This window comes from Centruroides sculpturatus, unplaced genomic scaffold (assembly GCF_000671375.1).
Source record: "Centruroides sculpturatus isolate CEXI.00-Female unplaced genomic scaffold, Cexi_2.0 scaffold400, whole genome shotgun sequence".
Taxonomy (NCBI): Eukaryota; Metazoa; Arthropoda; class Arachnida; order Scorpiones; family Buthidae; genus Centruroides; species Centruroides sculpturatus.
Window position 1 is genome coordinate 595551 of NW_019384654.1, and position 14786 is coordinate 610336.

A 14786-nucleotide genomic window follows, 5' to 3' on the forward strand; every position below is an offset into this window, starting at 1 on the left:
GATAGTGATATTTTTTAGTATTGCTTAATTAAATAGGTCACATAGGAATGTTTTGCAAAATCACCTCTAGACATCTTATTTATTTCAAATACATTGTCTACTATAGCATATAATTTCATAGAAAACTTAATTGGAAATATTTTGTTTTAAAATCTGACTCCATACTGTTGTTTTAGATTGTTACAGAAATTAATATTGTTGTTATTAATTATTACAATGTACTGTATTATGATTTTAGATTGAGTGTATGCAAAGTTATGCCACCTTTAGAACTTCCCCAATATTTGCTTTCCTCTCTCCCAGCTTATGTGAATAAAAAATGTTTTGGTGTTAGTATGAATATAACAAACAAACAAATTTTTTCTACATGTAAATGGTAAAATCTGAAAAATGCACATGATTGAACTTCTGTAATAAATTACCTCTAGGAAATGTGTAGAATTCATTTATGTAGAAAATTTGTTAAATGGAAAATTGACTGGTAGGGAAAAGAAAATATGATAAACCATAACAATGTTACACGAAAATATTCATGAATATATTTGCAACAGAATAAAATATTATGCATGCATGTTACATTAAAAATCAAAGTATGCTTTATTCAATTTTTCATGTAACATGCATATGTAATATTTTATTTGTTATGAAATGTTATTGAAATGATATTTATGCAGCTGGCAAAACTTTGTTAAATAGATATTTTTAAATTGTTCAAAATGTGTCTTTTTTTTTAAATCTCCAGAAAAATACTTTGAAAAGAGAAATTTATAATATAGAAGTTCATTATATGGACATATGACTGTATGTACAAAAAACAAATATAGTAGAATCTGCTTATTGTCATCACTTTGAAACTTGACTAGACTGATAATGTTAAGCAGGATAAGTAGACAAGATTACAATTAGTGAAAATTCTGGCTATATTGGCCTTGTCATTTAAAAGGATGTGTTAAAACCAATTACAAAATGCTTAACTTGAAGATATAATAATTGGATGAATGAAGGTCTTTCCTGTGAGTCCATCAAAATCTTACCATGGATAATTAAACTATGCCACTGGGACTTGCCAGTAGGCAATCTAACATCATTAAATAGTAGGTAATTGATGATGATAATTTTATTAAACATGATGCTTTATTAACAGAATACAGTGAACATCTTAATTATAATTTTACATTGTTTGTATCAATCAAAAAGTACATAATCTAAAAATAACATTTTTTAAACCTGAAAGCAAGATGAAAATGCAATTCAGTACTTGTACCTCAGTAATATTTTGTAGTTCACAAACTTCTAGCAGACATTTGCTTGCTGTTTAACAAAAGTTCCTTTTGACCAGCAATGATTTACTTTCCAAGTGACAGGAATGAGTATGTGCACACCCACGAGAGAGGTATGCTGCCATTTTGAAAATATACGTAGCACATCCCTCTTTTTTTTTTTTTTTGATTTTGTTATATTAGAAGGATGTAAGGAACAATTGCAGCTGATCAGAGATCTGCTGGTATGTCTCAGTTAAGAGTTACAAGCATTAGTTTTGAGGGCCTACCAGAAGAGCCCATTAGTTCTTTCAGGTAGGAGTCCCTTGTACAATCTACAGTTAATAGTAATTTATTCAGTGTTGTTTACTTATCAGTTTTTGCAGTAATGTCTTTAACATCACTTACAAGGAGACGACCAGATGTTTGGGTCTCCTATTCAAACAAAACTTAGTGAGCATGTAGTCCTAAACACAAACAGTTCATTGTCTAAGTAATGACTCATTTCTCTAGTGTTTCTGAAAAATGGGCCTCTGAAAATTGACTGTTTAGCTTATGTCTTTGGAAGTTTCACAAATACTTGCAATGGCAATAGCTGAGTGGGTAAAACAATAGGCACTGTAGCTACACAATGTAGGTTCAAACCTGTGCAGTTTTAGTTATTTTTTTACATGTAACAAAATTATTTTACTGTATCATTATTATTCCTCATGTTCAAAGCTTATAAATCAAGAGATTTAAAAAATGTGATGTCATTTCCTGTTTATGAAAATGAAGCACTGTGAAAATAAATTTTTTTGTTTGTAAACTGAGCTGAGATCCTTTGCTCGGTGAATTACTACTATATTTATTCCAAGTTTATACTATAGAAAATATATTATTCTTGATAGTAAGCTTAAGGGAATTTAGCTTTCATATCTTACCTTCATGAATGTGCATTCTTTAAGTAATTATGTAATCGGTAGAACATTTACATCTGAAGTAATTTGAAGGTTTCGTTAATCATTAGTAACAGTTTCAATTGAAAGCTGTTAAACATGTTAGTAAAATTATATTGAAACTGAATCAAAATTTGATTATATTGACTAATCTTTATTCTTTAGTATGCAAGTGTGGAAAAAGATAGCGATAAATTTATGACACCGGAAGATTTTGTTAGAGGATTTTTAGGTTTATATCGTCACGACGATTACAATCCAAACACTGTACGATTACTGGGTAACATTCTAGACACATCTAAAGATGGGTAAGTTTATAAAAATAATCATACCTTTAAAATTATTTTGATATAAATAGCTTAGAATATGAACGTAATAACTTATCGTATTTTAAATATTATCAATCATTATTTTAATGTTAATTAATTTAATCCCTAGCTTTTGTTCCTCAAGATTTTATAATTATCACTTTATTTTCGGTATTATTCTATTAATGTTTAATTAATAAGGATGTATACAATTTATTGTATTATTTCTAAGCGATAAATCATTGTATTAATTTATGGTTTTCGGTTATAACGGCGTATGAAATATTTATTTATTAAAAAAATGGTTTGTATTAGAATATACGTGAAATACCATACTTAAATAGTTTTATTTAAGTTAATTAATTAATTAAACTTTAAATACTTTATTTTTCTTTTCGTTTAAAGTGAAATTTTTATGAAGTTTCAACGTTATTTAAACGGGAAATTTAATAAAAATTCTCGGTAGTCTTCAATTAAAATGTTTCGCGTAGATCCCTTGATGCATATTTTTCGAATTATTCTAAAATATTACCTTTTTCCAACAGAAAAATATTGTTAAAAAACTTGATAAATATTTAAATATATTTATTTTTTCATTAAAAAAATATATATATATAACTTAAGTGAACTTAGTAACAAGATGTTAAAAAAGAACACATAATTTAGAATTTTACTTTAATTTTTTCTTTAAAATTTAAAGAAAGATGTTAGTGGTAATTACAATTATTATTATTATTATATTAAAATACTAAATCATATAATAATTAATGTAAATAAAATAAAAAGTAGAATAAACAATTTTTAAACTATATTTTGTTTAAAGGCATTCGAAAATTTAAATCCGAAACTTTTGTAAAACAAATTGTAAATTAAATCTTTTATAATTGAAATTTTAATAGATAACTACAGATTTGTATTATTATTATCATTATTATTTTTTTAAACTGATTTTTAAAGCAATTATTCTAAGACAAGCGTGAATTAAGGGGTTGATAACGGAGGCTATCCCTCCCTCCTTTGAGATTTGCTCCTGAATCTGTCATTTAAAACAAATATATATTTATTTTTACGAATGATTCAATAGTAAATCGATAGGCAATCTTACTAATATTAGTTCAGGTAACGAAAAGTTAAAAAAAATAATATTATTATTATTATTATTAACAATAATAAACACTTGAAAAGTAATCTCTACGTATAACAAAATTCGAATATTCTCTGAGATTTTATGGATAGAATTTGATTTATTCATTAAATAAACAGATTATATTTTCATAAAATTCAAATTTTAAATGAAAAATAGTTTTCGTATTTAAACAATACCATTAAATTAAATGCATCATCCACTGAGAAAGACTAATCAATTATTTAATTTAATACGGTTAATAATTTTAACTTAATTTTAAAAACTTTTAATAATATAATTTATATTAAATTTTCTTAGCGTTTATAATATCTGTTTTTTTTTTTTGTTTTTTTAGTCAGATATTTATTCAATAATCTGAAGAAAATTACGAGAAAAACATTAAAATAATGACGGAAAATCGGTCTAGTTACAGATAAACGACGACAAGTTAAGCTTCGATTTTCTGTCCCACGTATTGAAAAATATTATTAAAAATCGTCAAAATCTTCAGTGGAAAGTTAGAAATGTTCGACTCACCTGTTAATGTCATAAAAAAGCCATAAGAGTAGCAGAGAAACTGTCCAAAAGGCCATCTCTGATTGAGCGCAGCTATAAAAGACAAAGGAGTTCCCAAAGCGGATATACTCAAATCACTCAAACTGAGATTCAACAAGATTCCATTCATCGGAGTTCTCAAACATCGATCGGAAACGATAGCTAAAATGGCAAGAAAGTTATTAAAACATCCGAAGAACCATATGAGAAAGAGGAACGATGCTGCTATATAGAAACCAGAAGAAGAGAACGAATCGGAGTTAGTGTAGTTGGGATGATAACTGATGTTCATGCTGCTCAGTTGGAGAAGCGAATGAGTGGATATTGAGGTTTACTATCATATTATAATAGTGGTGGCGCTTGTCTCAAATTCCCATATCGATTTTTATGAATTATTATGAGCACTCATTAATCTAATACATCATTTTGATAATCTGTTCGTCTGTAAATCATTAAAGTTCATTTTAATTAGGAAAACTTTAATTAGTATCCAAATTAAGTTCTCTTTAAATATGTTTTCTAATCGAAATCTTCCATATTATGAATTTTACTTGCATAATAAAGCTGTCTTTTCGGTTTGTTTAATGTAATTGAATTAATAATAGAACTATCTTATTTTGAAAATAAAAACAATTTACTTGTAAAATAAAAATAAAAAAAAACANTCTGGCTATATTTTCAATATATATTGAATTATTAAAATTCTGCTGATTGCAATTTTTGATTATATATGATATAATTAGACTAAATACAGTAGGACTTCACCATATGCAACTAATACATTCCAAGACTTCTTGTGTAAGCAGAAATTCACATAAAATAAACAAATTCCATTAATACTTAAGTATTTCTTATATTAGCATACCTACCACACATTTTTTGTATAAATAAAGCAAATAAAAAACTATATTAAAAATAATAGTATGATGGAATCATAAAAATAACTTAAAAATTTGAATACACACTGTTTTGTGTGTCACTGAAACACTTTCATGTATTTTTTTTCTTTTCTATTATGACACACATGGAAGATTTGTTCTTCCCTAATATTCTTGCAACTTCTGAAGAAAACTTTTGATTTTCTTTCACTTATCAGAGTTACCAGCTTCACCCTTGAATTTTTGAGCTATTCTTGCAAAGTAATTAGTGTAAATGAAATAGAGAGAAGCACTGATATCATATGGATGTAATACGTTAAAGAGAACTCCAGATAGACTAATGCTCGTCTTGGTGTTTAGTGTAAAACAATGAAATGAATTAAAATAACACTTTCTCAGAATCATACATTGATATATTATCATGTGCAAGATAAATACAGATGATAATGCTTTAAAGATGTTATAGTAAACTATTTTTCTGCGTGTAAATATTTTAAATTAAAATATTGTAGTAAATTCACGGTGGTTTTATTATTTTAAAATTAAAAAGAAAATTGATTAATTATTTAGAAAACTGCATCTTTTTGAAGTTCACCATGTACATTTGGGTGAGAATTTGTTTTGAAACAACATCTGGCCAACTGTAGTTCATAAGTGAAAAAGTCTTCCAACAATCACAATCTTGCAAAAAATTCTTGAATAAAACAACTTAATTCAAACAAAAAATTTTTAATATACTTCCGATCCGAACCAATTTTGTTTGTTTCTCTGCTAAATTTCCAACCAACAAAGATAAATCATAGTTTATTCTTTAAAACGTGCTAAATTTGTAAAATTAATATATACTATGTATTTTAATATAAAGACATATACTAAATACAGTATAAAAAGTTTTTAGATATATGCTCCTAGTTCATAAACGATATTATACTGTGTGTAGGAATATCAATCAAAGCCTTCGAAGCTTTGAACCTTCAAAAATTTTCAGCATTTTTTGAATTTGAAGCTTTGGGGAAAAAATGTGTTGAAGGTACAAAGATTTCAAGTAATATTCAAACAATAGTAAAGATAAATTTCAAAGCGGAAGAAATTAAAATGTTAGTGTTGGTAAGCAAACATAGTGAAAATGTAGAGAAACTTTACTTAGTGCTCAAAACTGTTGAACTTACATTAACCAATAGTGAAAGGGTTTTCTCAATTTGTGGTAACATTTTAACAAAAGTAAATTAATCAGTTCTCTCCTTGTCTCTATAACACTTTTGTATACTTTACTTTTTATTTCAAAGAAAATCCTAAATGTGTTTAATAATCAAACAGATTTGAAATTCCAAATCAAATTTGCATAAAGCTTGTTTCTAAAATTTCTGGTCTGTATTTATGAGTTTCATTCTAAGAATTCTCAATATAATTATCTAATCAGTTCATAATTGATTGAATTCATTCATCTCTAAATTACTATGGCATAAATTTTGGCATTAAAACTTTTAAACTTTGAAGATTTAAAAAGTGAAAGATATCCATAACTGTGCATATATTATTTATTTGAAATTCTTTTTGATTTCCTGTTTTTTTATGTATATAGATTAATTATCTGAACATTCTTATACAGTAATTAGTTCAGATTAGTAAGAGTGCACTATATTTAAAATTAAAGGTTGGAATTGACTTTGTTTATCGAATATGAAGAAGTATATTAATGCTGCTGTTATTTTTTTTATATTTATCTAATGTATTTATGAAGAATTTTAAAATATAAATATATATTTATAAATAATTTCCTCAATTTATAATTTTTTAATACTTTCTTTTTATAGTGTTTAGGTAAACAAATTAACTAAGTCTTTCTAAAAGTTGTATTTAATTAATGTTTTATTGATTTCAAAATTATTTAGTCTTGTCAGTTTTGCTGAATTTCAAGCCTTTGAAGCCGTTCTTTGCAAACCTGATTCGTTATATAAGACTGCCTTTCAGTTATTCGACACAAATGGATCCGGAACCATTACCCATGGTAATTTATTAATTATAAAGAATATTGAAATAACTTTGACAATAAAATTTGAATATTAATTAATATTTTATTCTTAGATGAATTTGAGGAAATCATTAAACATACGACTCTTCACGAGAAAATTCCCTTCAATTTTAACAGTGAGTTTATGCGCTTACATTTTGGCGAAGAGAGGAGTAGGTTAGTCAGTTACGTGGAATTTTCTCAATTGCTTCATGTAAGTCTCCAAAACTTTAAAATGTTACATAAATATAGATTTTATTTTATATGATTATATTATTTTATTAGGATTTTCATGAAGAGCATGCCATCCAAGCATTTAGAAAGTACGACAAAAAAAAGCGGGGTTGCATATCTGCCTTAGATTTTAACGATATCATGATATCCGTTAAAAGTCATCTTTTAAGTGAAGAAGTGAAACGGAATCTTGTGGCTGTAATTATCAAANTGGTATTCAAATGATACAATTTCTTGAGAAGTCATTTCCCATATGTAAGTGAAAATTCATTCAAGTATACAAACTTATGTAATTTTGGATTATTATTAATGCTGTTCATTTCTTTACGATTTATTTAATGCTCCGAACATGACATTTCTGAAGATTCCAAATGCATATTAGGTAAACCTCAGTTTTAATCATAAACAATGAATTGAACTTAATTTTTTTCACATTAATTAACTCTGTTTATGAAAAAAGTCATCTAAAGCTTAATTTTTTTCACATTAATTTACTCTGTTTATGAAAAAAGTCATCTAAAGCTATTGAACCTTACAATGAAAAAAAGATCATTGTAAATATTTTACACAACAAATAATTGAAATTTACCGATAAAAATACTTTCTGCCGTTTATTTTTCGAAAACTAATTCTGTTTTTAGTACTTTGTACAGAAAATAATTTTTTTACGAGAGCAGCCATATTGAATTAGCGCAAAGGTCGACAACGAACTAGCTAGCACTCCGAGCTTTACAATTTCGCTAAACATGACGTCATATAGCTCTAAAGTAAACGCCAATGAGCGTGGCACTTGGACGAAAGTATACAGGCTGAGCGTGCTGATAGTAAAATTAGCTCAGAAGTAAACGCACCCAGAATGATAATGAACATGACTGAGATGATGAGAGACCTCTTGAACTTTGGAAAAATAATAGATTTAGCGCATAGTTAAAAATCTTCATTTTATGCATTTTTCTTTTGTTTTCTTTCTTTTGGATTACTGATAGCGTAACTCTGAAACAGTGTGTGGTTAATCTGCATATGGTGGGGTCCTAATTTGATTTTAAATTAATAGAGAAACTTCCTTTCTTCATATTTATAAATTTAAGGTAAAAATCATGTAGTAATTCTCAAAATATACTTTAGTTTTTTCCATCTTGAAACATTGTAAATAATATATATTGGGTCATTTGATAAGTAATGTACTTTTTAAAAGATTATGGAGGGCAAAACTAAATTTAATTTAATGTAAAATGTATTCACCATTTTGTTTCATTACTGTCTATCAATTTCATTCTTATAGCTTTCTGGTTTTGAGTTTTATAAAAGCCGTGATGTCATTTATAACTTCTGCACTTGCATGTTTTGTACTCTAAAAGTGCTGGAGAAAAGAAAAAAAGATGATAATTACTAGGGCCAGATCTGGTGAGTAAGGAGGGTGTTGCAAAATTTTCTAGCCAAAGCTATTACTAAAATGATAATCACATTCAATACCAAAAGTATAAAAGAAATGGAAAAAAAACACTATCTTTTGGTGTCTCACTCACTATTTTAATTCACACAAAATAGATACACAAATACTTTCAACATTGCATTAATATCATCATCAGGCTATATATATACAGCATACAGATTTTGTTTGAAAGTACTTGCATATCTATTTTGTGAGAATTAAATAGTATAATGCCAAAAGACAGTGAGTTTTTATTGCTTTTTCAAAGCTATTAATTTTTTGGATCGTGACTGTTGTAGTATTTGTGAAAGGCATTATTATGGTGCAGTATTATGCTACAGATGGCTTTTTTCAGAGTAACTGTCCTAAAACATACAAATTGTTGACTGTTAATAGATGCTTTTATGATTTCATTTTCATTTAGTAGTTCACAATAAATTTTTGCATGAATACCATAATTTGGGTGAATAGAAACAAAACTTGAAGAAAATTTTATAGGATAAATGGTACATTAATTGGTCATTTCGAATTTAAACCTCTTTAATAAGAGTTCTATAAAAGCCATATGGAATATGGCTTTTATAGAACTCTTATTTGCTTGGAATATTGCACATCAGTGTTACACTTTGTCATGAATTGATACAAGTATACCAAAACACATGTCATATATTTCTTTTGTTTTATATTATATATTTATTACATTGGGTTATTTTATATGTAAGTATATTTTTAGGAACAATTTTGTTTTGTTTTTTACTATATTGGACTCAAGATTGTACTGTTTAATAAATAGGGCATAATAAATAAGCTTGTTTCAATCTGTTACATTTTAATATAACAATATATAAGATAAAAATTTAATTTCTATATTTTTATACATTTTAAAAATAATTGATGGAAAAATAGAATGGTTTGAAGAAAAAAGATTTTCTTAATGCTTTTAAAGGAATTCAACAGCTTGTTTCATTTATTAGTTTGAAAATGTATCTCTTTCTGCAATAAAGTTTTTTTATTTTACACATATTAAAACTTAAGGATGGACAATATTTGTATGTTTCCTCTAAAGCTCGAAAGTCGTTAATGTGTACATTACCTAGCTAATTTGCAGATTAACTAGGGTGATCCGTTAAAGTTGCTAAAATTGCTCTATTTCTCAAATTACCTAGGTAATGTGCAGATTATCTAGGTAATCTGCAAATTATCTACTAGGCACTTGGTAAAGTGAAAATAAGATCTTTGCTGGAACAACAGAATCATTTCTGTACGCTTAAATTAACATAATGTTGTTTATTTAATTTTCAATATCTAAAGATTCAAGTTAATACAATCAACAAATTAATTGATAGACTCAATCATCAACCAATTAAAGAACATACAAAAAATCAAATGGTTTAAAATATTATTACAATTAGGGAAATTATTATATAGATAGCCACCTATGGAATTTTGGGACTGAGTATCTATCTGAACTGAGGGGACCGAGACGACTTCGACGATACCCTACTTTTGGACCGGAGATGAAAAATAATAAAGTTGTTATACTTTTTCTGGTGATCGCATGATATAATTGTGCAGTTAATGTTATCTATGGTGAGTAAAATGGCAGCTCGTCTCTGATTCCAGCAAACAGAAGAAAGGAAACAGTGGGGACGCACGTTCTAACCTAACCTAACCTATTCTAATAAATTACCATAATTATTACCAACCAAATTATTAGAATAGGTTAGGTTAGGTTTGAACGTGCGTCCCCACTGTTTCCTTTCTTCTCTTTGCTGGAATCAGAGACGAGCCGCCATTTTACTCACCATAGGTAACATTATCCAATTGTGCTTACTTATTAGTGCAGTTTAAAGATTGGTGACACTTTGAATTTCATAGCAATTTGTTTTTGCGACAAGCACACCTATTTGTGGTACATTTATTTGTGGCAAAGATCTTATTTTCACTTTACTGAGTGCCTAGTAGGTAATGTGCGGATTACCTAGATACTCTGCACATTATCTAGGTAATTTGAGAAATGGAACAGTTTTCACAACTTTAACGGATTACCCTAGTTAATCTGCAGATTAGCTAGGTAATGTACACATTAACGACTTTCGAGCTTTAGCGGTAACATATACATGAATAGAGAAAACTGTAGATAAATGCAGACAGATAGGGCAAGAACTGTAGGACATGTAACATAGGGTTAATACAAAATTTGTAGAATTTTACAAATCAGAGCAATAAAGTAAGTCTTTGGTGAAAAAGATACATACAGTAGTTGGACATAGGTGGAGAATGGATGGAAGGTGCTTACCAATTTCCAGGCCAAGACTTGTCAGTATGGAATGTTTACCTTGAATTGCAGTACTTTCAATGTCATAGCAGGCTTGTTACCAAGTGATTCAGGTGTTCTTGGGGCAGATTGGGCCACTTCTCTTATGGAGTGATTGTGCCCATTCTTAAGTTTCGGACATGTGTGTATAATAAACTAGTATTTTGCAAAACTGCCTTTGTTAACCGCTTCTTGTCCACTGTTTTAAAAAAATTTTTAACTAAGCATAAAAAATACTTAAAACTGAAAAAAAATGAAAGAAATGGCTTAATTTTGGTTAAAAAGCTTCTTCATTTACTTTCCTTTGTCTCGTCTTTCTGTGAAATTTAACACCTATGAGTCATTGTTTACACATCTGGATGACCTTGAGAACAGCTGGTGTCCTATTTCCCGGGACATTCTCAGACTTCTCAGGAGGAGAAGGGTTTAAAGTGGGTGACTAGAAACTAAACCTATATTTTTAAATTTTTAAAAAAATTATAATTTTTATTGCGATTTCCGACCCCCCCTAATTAATTAAACATATATATAATAAAATCTATTAAAAAAATTTAAAAACTATTGGAGGTTGTTTTTGACATCATAAAGCAGCTTTAAATAACTTTACCGAAGGAAAATCAGTGCACTACAACTTTAGAACGATTAATTAATTTTGATAAAAAACTCCCATTAAAAAAACATTAAAAAGCAATTAAGCCTTAATCGAGCTTTATCAAAGGCTCATTAAAATCACGATAAAATTTTTTTGTGCGGGCAAAAAATTTTGAAAAAATTTTGGGACCTAAAAAACATTCCAAAAATAAAAATTCGGGGGCCCAAACGCCCGTTTTTTTTAACGCTATAAACCTTGCTTGAGTCAGACTCGAGCGTGGGTACAGTGTCAACAAATTTTGTTGTTGTTTTTCTTCCAATCTGTTCTTAGTGAAATTNTTTGTGGCAAAGATCTTATTTTCACTTTACCGAGTGCCTAGTAGGTAATGTGCGGATTACCTAGATACTCTGCACATTATCTAGGTAATTTGAGAAATGGAACAGTTTTCACAACTTTAACGGATCACCCTAGTTAATCTGCAGATTAGCTAGGTAATGTACACATTAACGACTTTCGAGCTTTAGCGGTAACATATACATGAATAGAGAAAACTGTAGACAAATGCAGACAGATAGGGCAAGAACTGTAGGACATGTAACATAGGGTTAATACAAAATTTGTAGAATTTTACAAATCAGAGCAATAAAGTAAGTCTTTGGTGAAAAAGATACATACAGTAGTTGGACATAGGTGGAGAATGGATGGAAGGTGCTTACCAATTTCCAGGCCAAGACTTGTCAGTATGGAATGTTTACCTTGAATTGTAATGCAGTACTTTCAATGTCATAGCAGGCTTGTTACCAAGTGATTCAGGTGTTCTTGGGGCAGATTGGGCCACTTCTCTTATGGAGTGATTGTGTCCATTCTTAAGTTTTGGACATGTGTATATAATAAACTAGTATTTTGCAAAACTGCCTTTGTTAAACAGTGTCAACAAATTTTGTTGTTGTTTATCTTCCAATCTGTTCTTAGTGAAATTAATTTTATTTTTATTCACACATTTTTGTGTAGAATTGTTCCATTGTATTTTACAAAAACATTTACAAAGGTTCATTTAAACATTTAAGTTCTTATCAAGTGACAAATAATTAAATATAGCAATCTGTAACAAAACAATTCAAAGTGATATATTTCAAGAGGCAATAATTATATTTCAAAGAAACATTGAAAGTAGATGGGAAATAATGGGATTTTTTTTTACTTTCAAAATATTCATGTATCATTAGGTTTTCTGGTCTGAAATGATAAAGTAAATTATCAATATTCAGATGAAGGGACACCACTAATTTCATTCAGTTGCATGTCATTATTTAGATGAAATATTCAGAGAAAGGTGAAATTCAGACACTACAAATCCAAACACAAATGTGTCTGAAAGAACACAGAAGCCCAGGATTAATTTGACTTATTCCAAAATTGAAAAATATGACTATACAAACTAAGTCATACAAACTTCAGTCCTTCTGTTTGTTTATATCCTTTTCGTTACAGTCCAGGAACCACAAAACAGCTGGCGACTTGAAAAAAATCTTCTAAAAATAACAGACAAATATAATCAAAAAACCTCCACACACAATTAAAAATGATCTCAACATTGACCCTTTCTTGTAGGCTACATCATCTATAAACATTAAAAATCAGTAAAATTCTTCCCGACAGCATTCATGTTATATAATTGCATTTAAATAGCTCTCAGCTTATATAATAAGTCAAATTAATCCTGGGCTTCTATGTACAATTATGCAAATAATTCTAAGCTGCCCAAAAATCCACCAGAGGATTCTCAGCTTAAATGCAATTATATAACATGAATGCTGTTGGGAAGAATTTTACTGATTTTTAAAGTTTGTAGACGTTGTAGCCTACAAGAAAGGGTTGACGTCGAGATCATTTTTAATTGTGTGAGAGGTTTTTTGATTGTATTTGTCTGTTATTTTTAGAAGAATTTTTTTTCAAGTCGCCGGCTGTTTTGTGGTTCCTGGACTGGAATGAAAAGGATATAAACAAACAGAAGGACTGAAGTTTGTATGACTTAGTTTGTATAGTCATATTTTTCAATTTTGAAATAAGTGTCTGAAAGAAGTTTAATTTTGCATTCCTCCTCATGTTCAATTCTATGCTTCAGCTTTGTGAAAAAAACAAAACTGAAGCATAAAATAATAGTCATAAGAAGCAATGCTTATGACTAAAAAATGGTTTGTAATAGTTTTATATTTTGAGTATCTTTTGTTTGCTGCAACTATATCTTTTTGACAGAATCTTTCAATCACCTGAAATATGACAGTGCAGTAGCTATGAACAAGAATGAAAAGAACAAAATTAAATTATAAAAATACAAAGTTCTNACAGCAACGTTTCTGTACGCTTAAATTAACATAATGTTGTTTATTTAATTTTCAATATCTAAAGAATCAAGTTAATACAATCAAACAATCAACAAATTATTTGATAGAATTAATCATCAACCAATTAAAGAACATACAAAAAATCAAACGGTTTAAAATATTAATACAATTAGGGAAATTATTATATAGATAACCACCTATGGAATTTTGGGACTGAGTATCTATCTGAACTGAGGGGACCAAGACGACTTCGACAATACCCTACTTTTGGACCGGAGACGAAAAATAATAAAGTTATCATACTTTTTCTGGTGATCGCATGACATAATTATGCAGTTAATGTTATCTATGGTGAGTAAAATGGCGGCTCGTCTCTGATTCCAGCAAACAGAAGAAAAGAAACAGTGGGACGCACGTTCTAACCTAACCTATTCTAATAAATTACCATAATTATTACCAACCAAATTATTAGAATAGGTTAGGTTTGAACGTGCGTCCCCACTGTTTCCTTTCTTTTATTTGCTGGAATCAGAGACAAGTTGCCATTTTACTCACCATAGGTAACATTATCCAATTGTGCTTACTTATTAGTGCAGTTTAAAGATTGGTGACACTTTGAATTTCATAGCAATTTGTTTTTGCGACAAGCACACCTATTTGTGGTACATTTATTTGTGGCAAAGATCTTATTTTCACTTTACTGAGTGCCTAGTAGGTAATGTGCGGATTACCTAGATACTCTGCACATTATCTAGGTAATTTGAGAAATGGAACAATTTTCACAACTTTAA

General features: G+C 28.6%; 1 protein-coding gene across 1 annotated transcript in view; it reads left to right on the forward strand.

The window, feature by feature from the left end:
- LOC111626386 (calcium-binding mitochondrial carrier protein Aralar1-like) overlaps positions 1 to 14786 on the forward strand; it is a 42372-nt gene that overhangs the window by 12384 nt on the left and 15202 nt on the right. Inside the window, exons 4-7 of the mRNA XM_023369742.1 lie at positions 2363 to 2505; positions 6957 to 7072; positions 7150 to 7289; positions 7361 to 7507. Of these exons, the coding sequence (XP_023225510.1) occupies positions 2363 to 2505; positions 6957 to 7072; positions 7150 to 7289; positions 7361 to 7507 (546 nt within the window). The remainder of the gene's footprint in view (positions 1 to 2362; positions 2506 to 6956; positions 7073 to 7149; positions 7290 to 7360; positions 7508 to 14786) is intronic.